Below are 18731 nucleotides of genomic sequence, written 5' to 3' on the forward strand. Positions count from 1 at the left end.
TCACCCTGTCGGAGAGTAATGGAGCGGCACCATGTCTCACCCTATCGGAGAGTAATGGAGCGGCACCATGTCTCACCCTGTCGGAGAGTAATGGAGCGGCACCATGTCTCACCCTATCGGAGAGTAATGGAGCGGCACCATATATCACCCTATCGGAGAGTAATGGAGCGGCACCATGTCTCACCCTGTCGGAGAGTAATGGAGCGGCACCATGTCTCACCCTATCGGAGAGTAATGGAGCGGCACCATGTCTCACCCTGTCGGAGAGTAATGGAGCGGCACCATGTCTCACCCTAACGGAGATTAATGGAGCGGCACCATATATCACCCTATCGGAGAGTAATGGAGCGTCACCATGTCTCACCCTATCGGAGAGTAATGGAGCGGCACCATGTCTCACCCTATCGGAGAGTAATGGAGCGGCACCATGTCTCACCCTAACGGAGATTAATGGAGCGGCACCATGTCTCACCCTATCGGAGAGTAATGGAGCGGCACCATGTCACACCCTGTCGGAGAGTAATGGAGCGTCACCATATATCACCCTATCGGAGAGTAATGGAGCGTCACCATATATCACCCTGTCGGAGTGTAATGGAGTGTCGCCCCAGCGGACTTTGACTGAAACACAGAACTGTTACAGCACAGGAGTCATACAGTAGGGAATGAGGCCCTTCAGCCCAACTCATCTATGCCAGTCAAGTTGCCTCGGTGAACTAATCCCATTTCCCTGCACTGGCCAATGTCACTCTAAACCTGTCCCAGCCACGAACCTACACCAGTGTCTTTGTAATTGTTCCTGCATCCACCAGTTCTGGGTAGTATCTCAAGATCAATTTCAGGACAGTAAAAACAGCTTTGTAAGACAGCTCCACTTTCAATAAAACAGCACAGCACTAGACAGGACATTTGCCCATGATGTTGTGCCAATCTCTACTCAGTGTCCTCCTCCTGTGAATAACTTCAAGCAATCTCATCTCCAAACGCCTGAAAATGGATCTCAACCTCTCCCTTTGCAACTGGATCCTTGTCTGGCTAACCAACAGAATGCAGGCATGAAGAATAGGCAGCAACACCTCTGCCACGGCACTGGTGCCAAACAGCAATGTGCTCTCTGCCCCATGGCTGCACGGCCAGACTCCTCTGTGACTCTATCTAACAGATGACATCAGCGTAGCAGGCAGAATGATGTGTCAGACCACAAGAGTGTTAGCACTGACCTATGTTGTGAAACTTACTGCTTTCTGACATAAGTACTGTATAAGACATAAATGTTACCATAAGTTGCATAGATAGATAGATACTGCGAAAGAGGAACGGCGAGGTAGTTTTCATGGGTTGCTGGACCATTTAGAAATATGATGATGGAAGGGAAGAAGCTGTTCCTAAAACATTGAACGTGGATCTTCTTGTTCCTGATAGTAGTAACAAAAGGAGGGCATACCTTGAATAGTGAGAGTCCTTAATAATGGAAGCTGAGTTCTCAAGGCCCTGCCTTTTGGAAATGTCTCCAATGGTGGAAAGTGATGTGACTGTGAAGGGGCTGTCAGAATCTAAAAGTATTCATCCTTGTGGATTACCAGCAAGAAAGAAATTACTCTGCACTGACTGAGGAGATAGAACACCTAATGCCATGGTGTGTGAAAATCCCAGGAGATCAGCAGTTTCTGAGATACTCAAACCACCCTGTCTGGCACCAAAGTCACTTAGATCACATTTCTTCCCCTTTCTGATGTTTGGGCTGAACAACAACTGAACCCCTTGACCATACCTGCATGCTTTCGTGCATTGAGTTACTGCCACAAGATTGGCTGATTAGATATTTGCATTAATGAGGTGTACAGGTGTACCTAATAAAGTGGCCACTGAGTGTGTTAAACATGATTCACTCTTTATAATTCCATGATGATCTCTTTTAATTTATCCGGCTATTATGAATCCCATCCAGGACTGATGTTTCTAAAAGGTTTCCCACCACTGAGGTAGTCAGACAGGCTTATTTAACAATGGAATAAAATTCCACACTCTCCGATCCTCTGGGACCTCACTCACATCCAAAGAGCACTGGCAGGCCATAGTCAAAGCACCTTCGATTTCCTGTGTACTTTTCTCAGCATCTAATGATGTCATCCATCTTATCCTGGTAACTAATCTACTTTCAGTTCAGCCAACTTTGATAAAACTGATCTGTCTAGTGTCTTCTCCTCCACACTCACTCTGGAAGCAGCTTTCCCCAATTGCAAGTGTAAGGACCTTATTAACGAATTGGACATTGTGAGCAGGTCCCAGTGCCCCACACGTTCCACTTGTACTCCACGATACCGGTGCAGAGCCAAGAAGCACCCCCTCCACCAGGCTGGAACCAGTCCAGTGGCCTGAGCAGTTCTCTCACCTTGTTTGATCAGGTCCATTTTGCTGAAACCCTCCTCCTGCTGAGCCTTCCTCCATTCCTCACTTTTCCTTTTGAAGTGGTAGCGGGAGAACTCCTAGGTCAGGGAGACGGACAGAGACACAGTGAGGGGCTGAGCATGGGCTCTCCACGATGAGCCTCCTACTCCTCCCCGCGGGAGACAAGGTCGCGAACCTTACCGCAGAAAACAAGGGATTGGGGGCGGTGAGCCGCTGGGTGAGAAGGGTATGGCGGAACACGAGCTGGGGGAGGGAAGGAGGTGACACAAGACAGAGTGGGACTGGGGACTCACCAGATGGGGCAGGGCGTGGTAACACAACAAAGCCAGCAGCACCACCACGAAGGCTGTGCTGAAGTAGCCGAAGGCGATGTCCGATTGCTCGGCTCCACCTGTAAAACACGTGGGCAGGAGGCAGAGAGTAACCCGGAGCAACAGGCACAATGACCCCTGACCCTGGACCACCAGACTGCTGACCCCACTCAGAGCTTGCCTGCGTCCCTGCACCACCCCGTCCTCGCCGACTCACACCCCAACCACCCCCAGCCCTCGCTCAGTCCACCCGCTGAACCCGACACCCAGCCCACGTTCTCCCACCCCTCCCAGTCGGTCAGCCACATACTTGCAATGGCACAGATCATGGCTAGAGCAGCGAAGGTGCCAGCCAGTCCCTGCCCACTCATGATGGGAGTAGTGTAGGAAGCAGGCAGCAGGCTGACCAGGCCGAAGAGGCTGCCCTGGAGGACGGCTCCAAAACCTGGGGACGGGAAGGGGAGAGTGCCTGTTACAGGGGCATAGGACCGGCAGCGTGGAAGTGTACGATCATGGGAGAGGCAGTGAGGGAGCTCGATAAAACTCAGCAACACACACAAAACGCTGGAGGAACTCAGCAGGTCACGCAGCACCCATGGAAATTAATTAACAGTCAACGTTTTGGGCTGGGACCCTTCTTCAGGACTGGAAAGGAAGGGGGGGAGATGTCAGAATAAAAAGGTGGGGGGACAGTAGCTAGAAAGTGATAGGTGAAGCTATTTGGGTTGGAAAGGTAACGGGGATCTGTTGTGTCTGTGGATCTCCGGTTTGCCTGAACTTGAGTACAGAGGAGGTTACAGGAAGAACGTGATAGGGAGTAGATTATGAGGAGAAGTTGCTTTTCCCAGAGCAGCGGGGACTGAGGGAGATCTGATAGAGGTGTATAGGCTTGTGAGAACAATAGATGTAGTACACAGTCAGAATTTTTATCTCAGCATAGAAATGTCAAATAGCTTTGAGCTGAGAGAAGGATAAAGGAGATAAGTGAAGAGGTTTTCTTTTTACACACAGAATGGAGGTGCTGGGACTGTCTGCCGAGGGAGAGGTGGAGGCAGATATCAACTGGGCCTTATGAGGCATTTAGGCAGATACACGAACATGCAGCTAATGGAATGTCATGGGCTGTCTGCAAGTAATTTAATGTTGTATCATGCTAGGCACAGGCATTGTGGGATAAGAACCTGTTCCTCTGCTCGGCTATTCGATAACAGAGTCACACTGTGGGAGTGGTGTGAGGGGTGTGAGGGAGGGTCACACTGTGGGAGTGGCGTGAGGGAGGGTCACACGGTGGGAGGGGTGTGAGGGAGTGTCAAACTGTGGGAGTGGCGTGAGGGAGGGTCACACGGTGGGAGGGGTGTGAGGGAGTGTCACACTGTGGGAGTGGTGTGAGGGAGGGTCACACGGTGGGAGTGGTGTGAGGGGTGTGAGGGAGTGTCACACTGTGGGAGTGGTGTGAGGGAGGGTCACACGGTGGGAGTGGTGTGAGGGGTGTGAGGGAGGGTCACACTGTGGGAGTGGTGTGAGGGAGTGTCACACTGTGGGAGTGGTGTGAGGGAGGGTCACACGGTGGGAGGGGTGTGAGGGAGTCACACGGTGGGAGGGGTGTGAGGGAGTGTCACACTGTGGGAGTGGTGTGAGGGAGGGTCACACGGTGGGAGTGGCGTGAGGGAGTGTCACACTGTGGGAGTGGTGTGAGGGAGGGTCACACGGTGGGAGTGGCGTGAGGGAGGGTCACACGGTGCGAGGGGTGTGAGGGAGTGTCACACTGTGGGAGGGGTGTGAGGGAGTCACACGGTGGGAGGGGTGTGAGGGAGGGTCACACTGTGGGAGTGGTATGAGAGAGTGTCACACGGTGGGAGGGGTGTGAGGGAGTCACACGGTGGGAGGGGTGTGAGGGAGGGTCACACTGTGGGAGGGGTGTGAGGGAGTCACACAGTGGGAGGGGTGTGAGGGAGTCACACTGTGGGAGTGGTGTGAGGGAGAGTCACACGGTGGGAGGGGCAATACTGAAGGAGTGTCACACTGTGGGAGTGGTGTGAGGGAGGGTCACACTGTGGGAGGGGCAGTACTGAGGGAGCACACCACTGTCTTTCACACACACACACATCTACACACAAATACGGGGAGTCAGGAGTCCAGACACGTGGATACACTGCCCCCTCTGGCCTACAGTTAATGAAGACGATGGTCACCATGGTGACTATAAAGAAAGTCAGCGGCTCAATGGAGATCTTCACCAGGATGGCGGTGAGGAGGAAGAGGATGAAGATTGCGATGATGCTTCCACTGATGCGGAGTGTCTGTGGGATTCTGGAGGGAGAAAGAGAGCTGGGGTTACTCCCTGCACAGATCCTGTAGCAGTGACCATCCCAGCCAATCACTCCCAGTGGCACCAACCAGGTTAACAGCTAACTAATCATTGCCAGAGATCATCTCAGAAATCCCATCACATAGATCCTACGGCCATTACAGCTCGATAGTGCCTCTACTTCCTCAGCAGGTTAAAGAAACGTTGACCCTCACTGATTGTTAATTGAAGCATTCTATCCTGCATCAAGGGACAGTCTACAAGAAACAGCAGGGACATCACAGAAACGGCCTCCTTTCCATAGAGTATGTCTATACTTCTCGTTGTCTTGCTGAACAGAATGAAAGACCCCTCTCCCCCACCCTTCTGGTAGAAGATACAAAAGACTGAAGGTGTGCACCACCAGGCTCGAGGACATCTTCTAACTTGCTGTTAAAGACTATTAAGTAGTTCCCTACTATGATAAAATGGACTCTTCACCTCACAATCTAATTTGCTCTGACCTTGAACCTTATTATCTGCATGCTCAGCAATTTCTCTTTCTATAACAATTTATTCCACATTGTTATTGTTTTCTCTTGTACTGGCCTGATGCAGAATAAACCGTGACAAAATTATCAATATGGATGGCATGCAAAACAAAGTTTTACCACTGTGACTCAGTGCATGTGACAACAATAACCCAGTTTACAAGTCATTGCTCCAACCTCACCCATATGCAGTTCCAGTCACCCAACAATACTCGCCACAGAGTGCAGAAATCATTCACAAGGATGTTACTGAGACTGAAACCGATGGGCTTCAGTTACAGTCAGAGTTTGGATAGTCCGGGTCTGTTCCCTGAGAGATGGGAGGCTGATGGGTGACCTTATGCAGTAGAGAAATGTAAAATCAGGAGGGGTTTGGATAATGGGGATGGTTAGTCTTTTCCCAGAGTAGGGGAGTAGGAGCCCAAACCCACAGAGGATTATAATCGAAGGTAGGAGGCGAAAGATTGGAAGTGGACCTGGGGGGACACGTTTCCCACACAGAGTTGGTGCATATGTGGAACGAGCTGTAGAGGCAGCTACAATTACAACATTTGGACAGGTAACGTGGCTTAGAGGAATATGGGCAATTGTGAGCAAATGGGACTAGCTTCAGATAGACATCTTGATCAGCAGAGACATTGGGCTGGAGGACATTTACAGCATTTACCTGAGAGATACATGAAGGGAAAGGTGAGGAACGGACTATATGAAGGGGGGAGAATGAGAAAACACCGCAGAGGTGATACACTTCATGTGCCCCACACGAGCTGAGGGAGCGAACTCAAGCTGGTCTGAAACAAGTCCCATCGCCACAAAGAGTTGGATGAAAATTTCAGCCATTAGTCACCCAGGCACACCTTCGTATGAACGAACATCTAATCCACCTGAACAGCCCAGCATGGGTAATGTATTAGCAGCCCCTGGCCACAGGGATAGAGTTTGGCCTGGAGCTCAACATGAGGCCAACTGGGAATTCTTGAAGTGAATTTGCATCACCTTCCCAGATCTCAGAGTGAAAAGCAGCAATAAGTGGCACGGGGAGTGCCGAGTGAGGAGGTGGTATCGAGTGTGGTAAGCATGGGATGACAGCTTCAACCTTCCACCTTCTTCTCAATTCTCTTCATCCATAAACACCCCAAAGGTCCATGGAGATAGCATCTACCATATTCTCAAGTCAAGTCGTCACTTCTATTGTCATTTCGACCATAACTGCTGGTACAGTACATAGTAAAAATGAGACAATGGTGTTACAAGACACAGTACAAAAACTAGACTGAACTACATTAAAAAAAACACAGAGAAAGCTACACTAGAGATCAGACCTACACAGGACTGCGTAAAGTACACAAAACAGTGCAGGTATTACAATAAATAATAAACAGGACAATAGGGCAGTAAGGTGTCAGTCCAGGCTCTGGGTATCGAGTCTGATAGCTTGGGGGAAGAAACTGTTACACATGCTGGTCGTGATAGCCCGAATGCTTCGGTGCCTTTTCCCAGACGGCAGGAGGGAGAAGAGTTTGTATGAGGGGTGCGTGGGGTCCTTCATAATATTGTTTCCTTTGTGGATGCAGCGTGTAGTGTAAATGTCCGTGATGGCAGGAAGAGAGAGTCCGATGATCTTCTCAGCTGACCTCACTATCCGCTGCAGGGTCTTCTGATCTGAGATGGTGCAATATCTGAACCAGACAGTGATGCAGCTGCTCAGGATGCTCTCAATACAACCCCTGTAGAATGTGATGAGGATGGAGGGTGGGAGATGGACTTTCCTCAGACTTCGCAAAAAGTAGAGACGCTGCTGGGCTTTCTTTGCTATAGAGCTGGTGTTGAGGGATCAGATGAGATTCTCCGCCAGGTGAACACCAAGAAATTTGGTGCTTCAAGAAATTTTGCATATCCAATGAGAAGTTCCTTCCAGCTTTTTCTACCTGTTCATCCCCAACCCTCTCCCACTGAAACCCTCCACCACACCACATTTACCTCAGCCACGACCGTACCAGAATTCCACCACCAGTCAGCATTACTCTGCTCCCTGCTTCAGTCCTTCCCCGCCACACTGACAGCAGACTGGTGACCCTTTGTGAACCTGGCTTTTATTGCCACTTCCCCTCCACCTCTCACTTTCATGGTCCATTTTGACTGTCCCCTTTTTTCTGGATCATCAAGGGACAGGCCAGCCGTGGCGAGCCCACAGATCTCCAGCCCTACCTCGACTACTCAGCCTCGCGTAATGCCTCCATTTCATTCGCCCAGTTCTCTGTCGCATCCGTTCCGATGTTCAGCACCTTCCACACAGGTGTGTGTTCCTTCATCCTGACCCATAACTTCCCATCTCAACCACCACCGTCTCCTTGGCTCCCACCTCTCTGTTCCCGACAGCATCATTCCTCTTGTTCTTCCCTGGAAATCCAACCCTTGCGCTCCCACCTCTTCCCGCCCCACCAACCGTCTCGTTCTAGGTGAGGCAGTGATTCACTTACACGGCTACTGAACTGACCTCAGTATTACACTGTGCTCTCTCTCCTGGACAGACTGGGATCACTTGTCTCCACTCACAGACACCTGGATCTGCCCTGTTGGAGACATCCCCCACCCTCCCTGGAGGTGGATGACCTCAGTTCGTCAGAAGGTCACTGGAAACTCATGTCTCTATCCAGACGTGCGGCCTAACGTGGCGAATGTGTCCAGCACCGAATCACAGAGCAGTCCAGCGTGCATTTAGGCCTTCCAGCTCAGCCGCTCCTCAGCAGCCACGGTGCCCACACAGCTCCTCACTATTTCCTGCCCTCAGAGCATATCCCTCCAAGTCACTCTCCTACATGCCTACAACCTATGCAAGTTGTTCTGAAGTGATAGTCCTTTATCTGCCCCAACCACTTCATATACTCACCACCCTCTGCACGAACAAGGCTGCCCCTCAGATCCCACCCCCCCACACCCAAAATATACGCCCCCTCGTTTCCCTGGAAACTGCATCTGCAGATTTATTTTGATTTTCACGGTCAGTTCAGTTTTATCCCTGATACAAGAGCAGTGTCAGTGTAGCAGGAGTAACTCGTGCTACGAAGCCAGACAAAGATCATCTCCCACCAGACAGCACGCAGATACGGCCCTGCAACTCGATGGCATGAAGGTAAACACAGCCAGTGAGTGAGGAGGGAGATGGTGTCTGTCAGTGAGTGAGGAGGGAGCTGGTGTCTGTCAGTGAGTGAGGAGGGAGCTGGTGTCTGTCAGACTGAGGATGGAGCTGGTGTCTGTCAGAGTGAGGAGGGAATTGGTTCTGTCAGTGAGTGAGGAGGGAGCTGGTGTCTGTCAGAGTGAGGAGGGAGCTGGTGTCTGTCAGTGAGTGAGGAGGGAATTGGTGTCTGTCAGTGAATGAGGAGGGAGCTGGTGTCTGTCAGAGTGAGGAGGGAGCTGGTGTCCGTCAGTGAGGGAGGAGGGAGCTGGTGTCTGTCAGAGTGAGGAGGGAGCTGGTGTCTGTCAGAGTGAGGAGGGAGCTGGTGTCTGTCAGTGAGTGAGGAGGGAGCTGGTGTCTGTCAGAGTGAGGAGGGAGCTGGTGTCCGTCAGTGAGTGAGGAGGGAGCTGGTGTCCGTCAGTGAGTGAGGAGGGAGCTGGTGTCTGTCAGAGTGAGGAGGGAGCTGGTGTCTGTCAGAGTGAGGAGGGAGCTGGTGTCTGTCAGTGAGTGAGGAGGGAACTGGTGTCTGTCAGAGTGAGGAGGGAGCTGGTGTCTGTCAGTGAGTGAGGAGGGAGCTGGTGTCTGTCAGTGAGTGAGGAGGGAGCTGGTGTCGGTCAGTGAGTGAGGAGGGAGCTGGTGTCGGTCAGTGAGTGAGGAGGGAGCTGGTGTCTGTCAGTGAGTGAGGAGGGAGCTGGTGTCTGTCAGAGTGAGGAGGGAGCTGGTGTCTGTCAGTGAGTGAGGAGGGAGCTGGTGTCTGTCAGAGTGAGGAGGGAGCTGGTGTCTGTCAGTGAGTGAGGAGGGAGCTGGTGTCTGTCAGTGAGTGAGGAGGGAGCTGGTGTCTGTCAGAGTGAGGAGGGAGCTGGTGTCTGTCAGTGAGTGAGGAGGGAGCTGGTGTCTGTCAGAGTGAGGAGGGAGCTGGTGTCTGTCAGTGAGTGAGGAGGGAGCTGGTCTCTGTCAGAGTGAGGAGGGAGCTGGTGTCTGTCAGTGAGTGAGGAGGGAGCTGGTGTCTGTCAGAGTGAGGAGGGAGCTGGTGTCTGTCAGTGAGTGAGGAGGGAGCTGGTGTCTGTCAGAGTGAGGAGGGAGCTGGTGTCTGTCAGTGAGTGAGGAGGGAGCTGGTGTCTGTCAGTGAGTGAGGAGGGAGCTGGTGTCTGTCAGAGTGAGGAGGGAGCTGGTGTCTGTCAGAGTGAGGAGGGAGCTGGTGTCTGTCAGTGACTGAGGAGGGAGCTGGTGTCTGTCAGAGTGAGGAGGGAGCTGGTGTCTGTCAGTGAGTGAGGAGGGAGCTGGTGTCTGTCAGTGAGTGAGGAGGGAGCTGGTGTCTGTCAGTGAGTGAGGAGGGAGCTGGTGTCTGTCAGTGACTGAGGAGGGAGCTGGTGTCTGTCAGAGTGAGGAGGGAGCTGGTGTCTGTCAGTGAGTGAGGAGGGAGCTGGTGTCTGTCAGTGAGTGAGGAGGGAGCTGGTGTCTGTCAGTGAGTGAGGAGGGAGCTGGTGTCTGTCAGAGTAAGGAGGGAGCTGGTGTCTGTCAGTGAGTGAGGAGGGAGCTGGTGTCTGTCAGTGAGTGAGGAGGGAATTGGTTCTGTCAGTGAGTGAGGAGGGAATTGGTTCTGTCAGTGAGTGAGGAGGGAGCTGGTGTCTGTCAGAGTGAGGAGGGAGCTGGTGTCTGTCAGTGAATGAGGAGGGAGCTGGTGTCTGTCAGAGTGAGGAGGGAGCTGGTGTCTGTCAGTGAATGAGGAGGGAGCTGGTGTCTGTCAGAGTGAGGAGGGAGCTGGTGTCTGTCAGTGAGTGAGGAGAGAGCTGGTGTCTGTCAGAGTGAGGAGGGAGCTGGTGTCAGTCAGAGTGAGGAGGGAGCTGGTGTCTGTCAGAGTGAGGAGGGAGCTGGTGTCTGTCAGTGAGTGAGGAGGGAGCTGGTGTCTGTCAGTGAGTGAGGAGGGAATTGGTTCTGTCAGTGAGTGAGGAGGGAATTGGTTCTGTCAGTGAGTGAGGAGGGAGCTGGTGTCTGTCAGTGAATGAGGAGGGAGCTGGTGTCTGTCAGAGTGAGGAGGGAGCTGGAGTCTGTCAGTGAGTGAGGAGGGAGCTGGTGTCTGTCAGAGTGAGGAGGGAGCTGGTGTCTGTCAGTGAGTGAGGAGGGAGCTGGTGTCTGTCAGAGTGAGGAGAGAGCTGGTGTCTGTCAGTGAGTGAGGAGGGAGCTGGTGTCTGTCAGTGAGTGAGGAGGGAGCTGGTGTCTGTCAGTGAGTGAGGAGGGAGCTGGTGTCCGTCAGTGAGTGAGGAGGGAGCTGGTGTCTGTCAGTGAGTGAGGAGGGAGCTGGTGTCTGTCAGAGTGAGGAGGGAGCTGGTGTCTGTCAGAGTGAGGAGGGAGCTGGTGTCTGTCAGAGTGAGGAGGGAGCTGGTGTCTGTCAGTGAGTGAGGAGGGAGCTGGTGTCTGTCAGTGAGTGAGGAGGGAGCTTGTGTCTGTCAGTGAGTGAGGAGGGAGCTGGTGTCTGTCAGAGTGAGGAGGGAGCTGGTGTCTGTCAGAGTGAGGAGGGAGCTGGTGTCTGTCAGTGAGTGAGGAGGGAGCTGGTGTCTGTCAGACTGAGGAGGGAGCTGGTGTCTGTCAGAGTGAGGAGGGAGCTGGTGTCTGTCAGTGAGTGAGGAGGGAGCTGGTGTCTGTCAGAGTGAGGAGGGAGCTGGTGTCTGTCAGTGAGTAAGGAGGGAATTGGTTCTGTCAGTGAGTGAGGAGGGAGCTGGTGTCTGTCAGAGTGAGGAGGGAGCTGGTGTCTGTCAGTGAGTGAGGAGGGAGCTGGTCTCTGTCAGAGTGAGTAGGGAGCTGGTGTCTGTCAGAGTGAGGAGGGAGCTGGTGTCTGTCAGTGAGTGAGGAGGGAGCTGGTGTCTGTCAGTGAGTGAGGAGGGAGCTGGTGTCTGTCAGACTGAGGAGGGAGCTGGTGCCTGTCAGAGTGAGGAGGGAGCTGGTGTCTGTCAGAGTGAGGAGGGAGCTGGTGTCTGTCAGTGAGTGAGGAGGGAGATGGTGTCTGTCAGTGAGTGAGGAGGGAGCTGGTCTCTGTCAGTGAGTGAGGAGGGAGCTGGTCTCTGTCAGAGTGAGGAGGGAGCTGGTCTCTGTCAGTGACTGAGGAGGGAGCTGGTGTCTGTCAGTGAGTGAGGAGGGAGCTGGTCTCTGTCAGAGTGAGGAGGGAGCTGGTGTCTGTCAGTGAGTGAGGAGGGAGCTGGTGCCTGTCAGAGTGAGGAGGGAACTGGTGTCTGTCAGTGAGTGAGGAGGGAGCTGGTGTCTCTCAGTGAGTGAGGAGGGAGCTGGTGCCTGTCAGAGTGAGGAGGGAGCTGGTGTCTGTCAGTGAGTGAGGAGGGAGCTGGTGTCTGTCAGTGAGTGAGGAGGGAGCTGGTGTCTGTCAGTGAGTGAGGAGGGAGCTGGTGTCTGTCAGAGTGAGGAGGGAGCTGGTGTCTGTCAGTGAGTGAGGAGGGAGCTGGTGTCTGTCAGAGTGAGGAGGGAGCTGGTGTCTGTCAGTGATTGAGGAGGGAGCTGGTGTCTGTCAGAGTGAGGAGGGAGCTGGTGTCTGTCAGTGAGTGAGGAGGGAGCTGGTGTCTGTCAGTGAGTGAGGAGGGAATTGGTTCTGTCAGTGAGTGAGGAGGGAATTGGTTCTGTCAGTGAGTGAGGAGGGAGCTGGTGTCTGTCAGAGTGAGGAGGGAGCTGGTGTCTGTCAGTGAATGTGGAGGGAGCTGGTGTCTGTCAGAGTGAGGAGGGAGCTGGTGTCTGTCAGTGAATGAGGAGGGAGCTGGTGTCTGTCAGTGAATGAGGAGGGAGCTGGTGTCTGTCAGAGTGAGGAGGGAGCTGGTGTCTGTCAGTGAGTGAGGAGAGAGCTGGTGTCTGTCAGAGTGAGGAGGGAGCTGGTGTCTGTCAGTGAGTGAGGAGGGAGCTGGTGTCTGTCAGTGAGTGAGGAGGGAGCTGGTGTCTGTCAGTGAGTGAGGAGGGAATTGGTTCTGTCAGTGAGTGAGGAGGGAATTGGTTCTGTCAGTGAGTGAGGAGGGAGCTGGTGTCTGTCAGTGAATGAGGAGGGAGCTGGTGTCTGTCAGAGTGAGGAGGGAGCTGGAGTCTGTCAGTGAGTGAGGAGGGAGCTGGTGTCTGTCAGAGTGAGGAGGGAGCTGGTGTCTGTCAGTGAGTGAGGAGGGAGCTGGTGTCTGTCAGAGTGAGGAGAGAGCTGGTGTCTGTCAGTGAGTGAGGAGGGAGCTGGTGTCTGTCAGAGTGAGGAGGGAGCTGGAGTCTGTCAGAGAGTGAGGAGGGAGCTGGTGTCTGTCAGAGTGAGGAGGGAGCTGGTATCTGTCAGTGACTGAGGAGGGAGCTGGTGTCTGTCAGAGTGAGGAGGGAGCTGGTGTCTGTCAGTGAGTGAGGAGGGATCTGGTGTCTGGCAGAGTGAGGAGGGAGCTGGTGTCTGTCAGTGAGTGAGGAGGGAGCTGGTGTCTGTCAGTGAGTGAGGAGGGAGCTGGTGTCTGTCAGAGTGAGGAGGGAGCAGGTGTCTGTCAGTGAGTGAGGAGGGAGCTGGTGTCTGTCAGAGTCAGGAGGGAGCTGGTGTCTGTCAAACTGAGGAGGGAGCTGGTGTCTGTCAGTGAGTGAGGAGGGAGCTGGTGTCTGTCAGTGAGTGAGGAGGGAGCTGGTGTCTGTCAGTCAGAGTGAGGAGGGAGCTGGTGTCTGTCAGTGAGTGAGGAGGGAGCTGGTGTCTGTCAGTGAGTGAGGAGGGAGCTGGTGTCTATCAGAGTGAGGAGGGAGCTGGTGTCTGTCAAAGTGAGGAGGGAGCTGGTGTCTGTCAGTGAGTGAGGAGGGAGCTGGTGTCTGTCAGTGAGTGGGGAGGGAGCTGGTGCCTGTCAGAGTGAGGAGGGAGCTGGTGTCAGTCAGAGTGAGGAGGGAGCTGGTGTCTGTCAGTGAGTGAGGAGGGAGCTGGTGTCAGTCAGAGTGAGGAGGGAGCTGGTGTCTGTCAGTGAGTGAGGAGGGAGCTGGTGCCTGTCAGTGAGTGAGGAGGGAGCTGGTATCTGTCAGTGAGTGAGGAGGGAGCTGGTGTCTGTCAGTGAGTGAGGAGGGAGCTGGTGCCTGTCAGAGTGAGGAGGGAGCTGGTGTCTGTCAGTGAGCGAGGAGGGAGCTGGTGTCTGTCAGAATGAGGAGGGAGCTGGTGTCTGTCAGAATGAGGAGGGAATTGGTTCTGTCAGTGAGTGAGGAGGGAGCTGGTGTCTGTCAGTGAGTGAGGAGGGAGCTGGTGTCTGTCAGAGTGAGGAGGGAGCTGGTGTCTGTCAGTGAGTGAGGAGGGAGATGGTGTCTGTCAGTGAGTGAGGAGGGAGCTGGTGTCTGTCAGAGTGAGGAGGGAGCTGTTGTCTGTCAGTGAGTGAGGAGGGAGCTGGTGTCTGTCAGAGTGAGGAGGGAGCTGGTGTCTGTCAGTGAGTGAGGAGGGAGCTGGTGTCTGTCAGTCAGAGTGAGGAGGGAGCTGGTGTCTGTCAGTGAGTGAGGAGGGAATTGGTGTCTGTCAGTGAGTGAGGAGGGAGCTGGTGTCTGTCAGAGTGAGGAGGGAGCTGGTGTCTGTCAGTGAGTGAGGAGGGAGCTGGTGTCTGTCAGTGAGTGAGGAGGGAGCTGGTGTCTGTCAGAGTGAGGAGGGAGCTGGTGTCTGTCAGTGAGTGAGGAGGGAATTGGTTCTGTCAGTGAGTGAGGAGGGAGCTGGTGTCTGTCAGTGACTGAGGAGGGAGATGGTGTCTGTCAGTGAGTGAGGAGGGAGCTGGTGTCTGTCAGAGTGAGGAGGGAGCTGGTGTCTGTCAGTGAGTGAGGAGGGAGCTGGTCTCTGTCAGAGTGAGTAGGGAGCTGGTGTCTGTCAGAGTGAGGAGGGAGCTGGTGTCTGTCAGAGTGAGGAGGGAGCTGGTGTCTGTCAGTGAGTGAGGAGGGAGCTGGTGTCTGTCAGTGAGTGAGGAGGGAGCTGGTGTCTGTCAGAGTGAGGAGGGAGCTGGTGTCTGTCAGTGAGTGAGGAGGGAGCTGGTCTCTGTCAGAGTGAGTAGGGAGCTGGTGTCTGTCAGAGTGAGGAGGGAGCTGGTGTCTGTCAGTGAGTGAGGAGGGAGCTGGTGTCTGTCAGTGAGTGAGGAGGGAGCTGGTGTCTGTCAGACTGAGGAGGGAGCTGGTGCCTGTCAGAGTGAGGAGGGAGCTGGTGTCTGTCAGTGAGTGAGGAGGGAGCTGGTGTCTGTCAGTGAGTGAGGAGGGAGCTGGTGTCTGTCAGTGAGTGAGGAGGGAGCTGGTGTCTGTCAGTGAATGAGGAGGGAGCTGGTGTCTGTCAGTGAGTGAGGAGGGAGCTGGTGTCTGTCAGTGAGTGAGGAGGGAGCTGGTGTCTGTCAGTGAATGAGGAGGGAGCTGGTGTCTGTCAGTGAGTGAGGAGGGAGCTGGTCTCTGTCAGTGAGTGAGGAGGGAGCTGGTCTCTGTCAGAGTGCGGAGGGAGCTGGTGTCTGTCAGAGTGAGGAGGGAGCTGGTGTCTGTCAGTGAGTGAGGAGGGAGCTGGTGTCTGTCAGAGTGAGGAGGGAGCTGGTGTCTGTCAGTGAGTGAGGAGGGAGCTGGTGTCTGTCAGAGTGAGGAGGGAGCTGGTGTCTGTCAGTGATTGAGGAGGGAGCTGGTGTCTGTCAGAGTGAGGAGGGAGCTGGTGTCTGTCAGTGAGTGAGGAGGGAGCTGGTGTCTGTCAGAGTGAGGAGGGAGCTAGTGTCGGTCAGTGAGTGAGGAGGGAGCAGGTGTCTGTCAGTGAGTGAGGAGGGAGCTGGTGTCTGTCAGTGAGTGAGGAGGGAGCTGGTGTCTGTCAGAGTGAGGAGGGAGCTGGTGTCTGTCAGAGTGAGGAGGGAGATGGTGTCTGTCATTGAGTGAGGAGGGAGCTGGTGTCTGTCAGAGTGAGGAGGGAGCTGGTGTCTGTCAGTGAGTGAGGAGGGAGCTGGTGTCTGTCAGAAGGAGGAGGGAGCTGGTGTCTGTCAGTGAGTGAGGAGGGAGCTGGTGTCTGTCAGTGAGTGAGGAGGGAGCTGGTGTCTGTCAGAGTGAGGAGGGAGCTGGTGTCAGTCAGTGAGTGAGGAGGGAGCTGGTGTCTGTCAGAGTGAGGAGGGAGCTGGTGTCTGTCAGTGAGTGAGGAGGGAGCTGGTGTCTGTCAGTGAGTGAGGAGGGAGCTGGTGTCTGTCAGAGTGAGGAGGGAGCTGGTGTCAGTCAGTGAGTGAGGAGGGAGCTGGTGTCTGTCAGAGTGAGGAGGGAGCTGGTGTCTGTCAGTGAGTGAGGAGGGAGCTGGTGTCTGTCAGAGTGAGGAGGGAGCTGGTGTCTGTCAGTGAGTGAGGAGGGAGCTGGTGTCTGTCAGAATGAGGAGGGAGCTGGTGTCTGTCAGAATGAGGAGGGAGCTGGTGTCTGTCAGTGAGTGAGGAGGGAGCTGGTGTCTGTCAGAGTGAGGAGGGAGCTGGTGTCAGTCAGTTAGTGAGGAGGGAGCTGGTGTCTGTCAGAGTGAGGAGGGAGCTGGTGTCTGTCAGTGAGTGAGGAGGGAGCTGGTGTCTGTCAGTGAATGAGGAGGGAGCTGGTGTCTGTCAGAGTGAGGAGGGAGCTGGTGTCTGTCAGTGAGTGAGGAGGGAGCTGGTGTCTGTCAGTGAGTGAGGAGGGAGATGGTGTCTGTCAGAGTGAGGAGGGAGCTGGTGTCTGTCAGTGAGTGAGGATGGAGCTGGTGTCAGTCAGTGAGTGAGGAGGGAGCTGGTGTCTGTCAGAGTGAGGAGGGAGCTGGTGTCTGTCAGAGTGAGGAGGGAGCTGGTGTCTGTCAGTGAGTGAGGAGGGAGCTGGTCTCTGTCAGAGTGAGTAGGGAGCTGGTGTCTGTCAGAGTGAGGAGGGAGCTGGTGTCTGTCAGAGTGAGGAGGGAGCTGGTGTCTGTCAGTGAGTGAGGAGGGAGCTGGTGTCTGTCAGTGAGTGAGGAGGGAGCTGGTGTCTGTCAGAGTGAGGAGGGAGCTGGTGTCTGTCAGTGAGTGAGGAGGGAGCTGGTCTCTGTCAGAGTGAGTAGGGAGCTGGTGTCTGTCAGAGTGAGGAGGGAGCTGGTGTCTGTCAGTGAGTGAGGAGGGAGCTGGTGTCTGTCAGTGAGTGAGGAGGGAGCTGGTGTCTGTCAGACTGAGGAGGGAGCTGGTGCCTGTCAGAGTGAGGAGGGAGCTGGTGTCTGTCAGTGAGTGAGGAGGGAGCTGGTGTCTGTCAGTGAGTGAGGAGGGAGCTGGTGTCTGTCAGTGAGTGAGGAGGGAGCTGGTGTCTGTCAGTGAATGAGGAGGGAGCTGGTGTCTGTCAGTGAGTGAGGAGGGAGCTGGTGTCTGTCAGTGAGTGAGGAGGGAGCTGGTGTCTGTCAGTGAATGAGGAGGGAGCTGGTGTCTGTCAGTGAGTGAGGAGGGAGCTGGTCTCTGTCAGTGAGTGAGGAGGGAGCTGGTCTCTGTCAGAGTGCGGAGGGAGCTGGTGTCTGTCAGAGTGAGGAGGGAGCTGGTGTCTGTCAGTGAGTGAGGAGGGAGCTGGTGTCTGTCAGAGTGAGGAGGGAGCTGGTGTCTGTCAGTGAGTGAGGAGGGAGCTGGTGTCTGTCAGAGTGAGGAGGGAGCTGGTGTCTGTCAGTGATTGAGGAGGGAGCTGGTGTCTGTCAGAGTGAGGAGGGAGCTGGTGTCTGTCAGTGAGTGAGGAGGGAGCTGGTGTCTGTCAGAGTGAGGAGGGAGCTAGTGTCGGTCAGTGAGTGAGGAGGGAGCAGGTGTCTGTCAGTGAGTGAGGAGGGAGCTGGTGTCTGTCAGTGAGTGAGGAGGGAGCTGGTGTCTGTCAGAGTGAGGAGGGAGCTGGTGTCTGTCAGAGTGAGGAGGGAGATGGTGTCTGTCATTGAGTGAGGAGGGAGCTGGTGTCTGTCAGAGTGAGGAGGGAGCTGGTGTCTGTCAGTGAGTGAGGAGGGAGCTGGTGTCTGTCAGAAGGAGGAGGGAGCTGGTGTCTGTCAGTGAGTGAGGAGGGAGCTGGTGTCTGTCAGTGAGTGAGGAGGGAGCTGGTGTCTGTCAGAGTGAGGAGGGAGCTGGTGTCAGTCAGTGAGTGAGGAGGGAGCTGGTGTCTGTCAGAGTGAGGAGGGAGCTGGTGTCTGTCAGTGAGTGAGGAGGGAGCTGGTGTCTGTCAGTGAGTGAGGAGGGAGCTGGTGTCTGTCAGTGAGTGAGGAGGGAGCTGGTGTCTGTCAGAGTGAGGAGGGAGCTGGTGTCAGTCAGTGAGTGAGGAGGGAGCTGGTGTCTGTCAGAGTGAGGAGGGAGCTGGTGTCTGTCAGTGAGTGAGGAGGGAGCTGGTGTCTGTCAGAGTGAGGAGGGAGCTGGTGTCTGTCAGTGAGTGAGGAGGGAGCTGGTGTCTGTCAGAATGAGGAGGGAGCTGGTGTCTGTCAGAATGAGGAGGGAGCTGGTGTCTGTCAGTGAGTGAGGAGGGAGCTGGTGTCTGTCAGAGTGAGGAGGGAGCTGGTGTCAGTCAGTTAGTGAGGAGGGAGCTGGTGTCTGTCAGAGTGAGGAGGGAGCTGGTGTCTGTCAGTGAGTGAGGAGGGAGCTGGTGTCTGTCAGTGAATGAGGAGGGAGCTGGTGTCTGTCAGAGTGAGGAGGGAGCTGGTGTCTGTCAGTGAGTGAGGAGGGAGCTGGTGTCTGTCAGTGAGTGAGGAGGGAGATGGTGTCTGTCAGAGTGAGGAGGGAGCTGGTGTCTGTCAGTGAGTGAGGATGGAGCTGGTGTCAGTCAGTGAGTGAGGAGGGAGCTGGTGTCTGTCAGAGTGAGGAGGGAGCTGGTGTCTGTCAGTGAGTGAGGAGGGAGCTGGTGTCTGTCAGTCAGAGTGAGGAGGGAGATGGTGTCTGTCAGTGAGTGAGTAGGGAGCTGGTGTCTGTCAGTCAGAGTGAGGAAGGAGCAGGTGTCTGTCAGTGAGTGAGGAGGGAGCTGGTGTCTGTCAGAGTCAGGAGGGAGCTGGTGTCTGTCAGTGAGTGAGGAGGGAGCTGGTGTCTGTCAGAGTGAGGAGGGAGCTGGTG

At 54.7% G+C, this 18731-nt stretch overlaps 1 protein-coding gene and 1 long non-coding RNA gene across 6 annotated transcripts in view; one reads left to right on the forward strand and one right to left on the reverse strand.

Annotated features, from left to right (window-relative positions):
* LOC140733220 (equilibrative nucleoside transporter 1-like) overlaps positions 1 to 18731 on the reverse strand; it is a 228354-nt gene that overhangs the window by 92077 nt on the left and 117546 nt on the right. For all 5 annotated transcript variants that reach the window (XM_073056259.1, XM_073056258.1, XM_073056257.1 and 2 more), the window contains exons 5-8: positions 4891 to 5030; positions 3031 to 3165; positions 2703 to 2800; positions 2393 to 2486 (exon numbers count right to left, since the gene is read on the reverse strand). In XM_073056259.1, coding sequence (XP_072912360.1) covers positions 2393 to 2486; positions 2703 to 2800; positions 3031 to 3165; positions 4891 to 5030 — 467 coding nt within the window. The remainder of the gene's footprint in view (positions 1 to 2392; positions 2487 to 2702; positions 2801 to 3030; positions 3166 to 4890; positions 5031 to 18731) is intronic.
* Positions 8608 to 18731, forward strand: part of LOC140733221 (uncharacterized) — a 118761-nt gene continuing 108637 nt past the window's right edge. Inside the window, exon 1 of the long non-coding RNA XR_012100245.1 lies at positions 8608 to 8691. This is a non-coding gene — a long non-coding RNA (uncharacterized lncRNA). The remainder of the gene's footprint in view (positions 8692 to 18731) is intronic.

The sequence above is a fragment of the Hemitrygon akajei genome, chromosome 9 (genome assembly GCF_048418815.1).
Source record: "Hemitrygon akajei chromosome 9, sHemAka1.3, whole genome shotgun sequence".
Lineage (NCBI taxonomy): Eukaryota > Metazoa > Chordata > Chondrichthyes > Myliobatiformes > Dasyatidae > Hemitrygon > Hemitrygon akajei.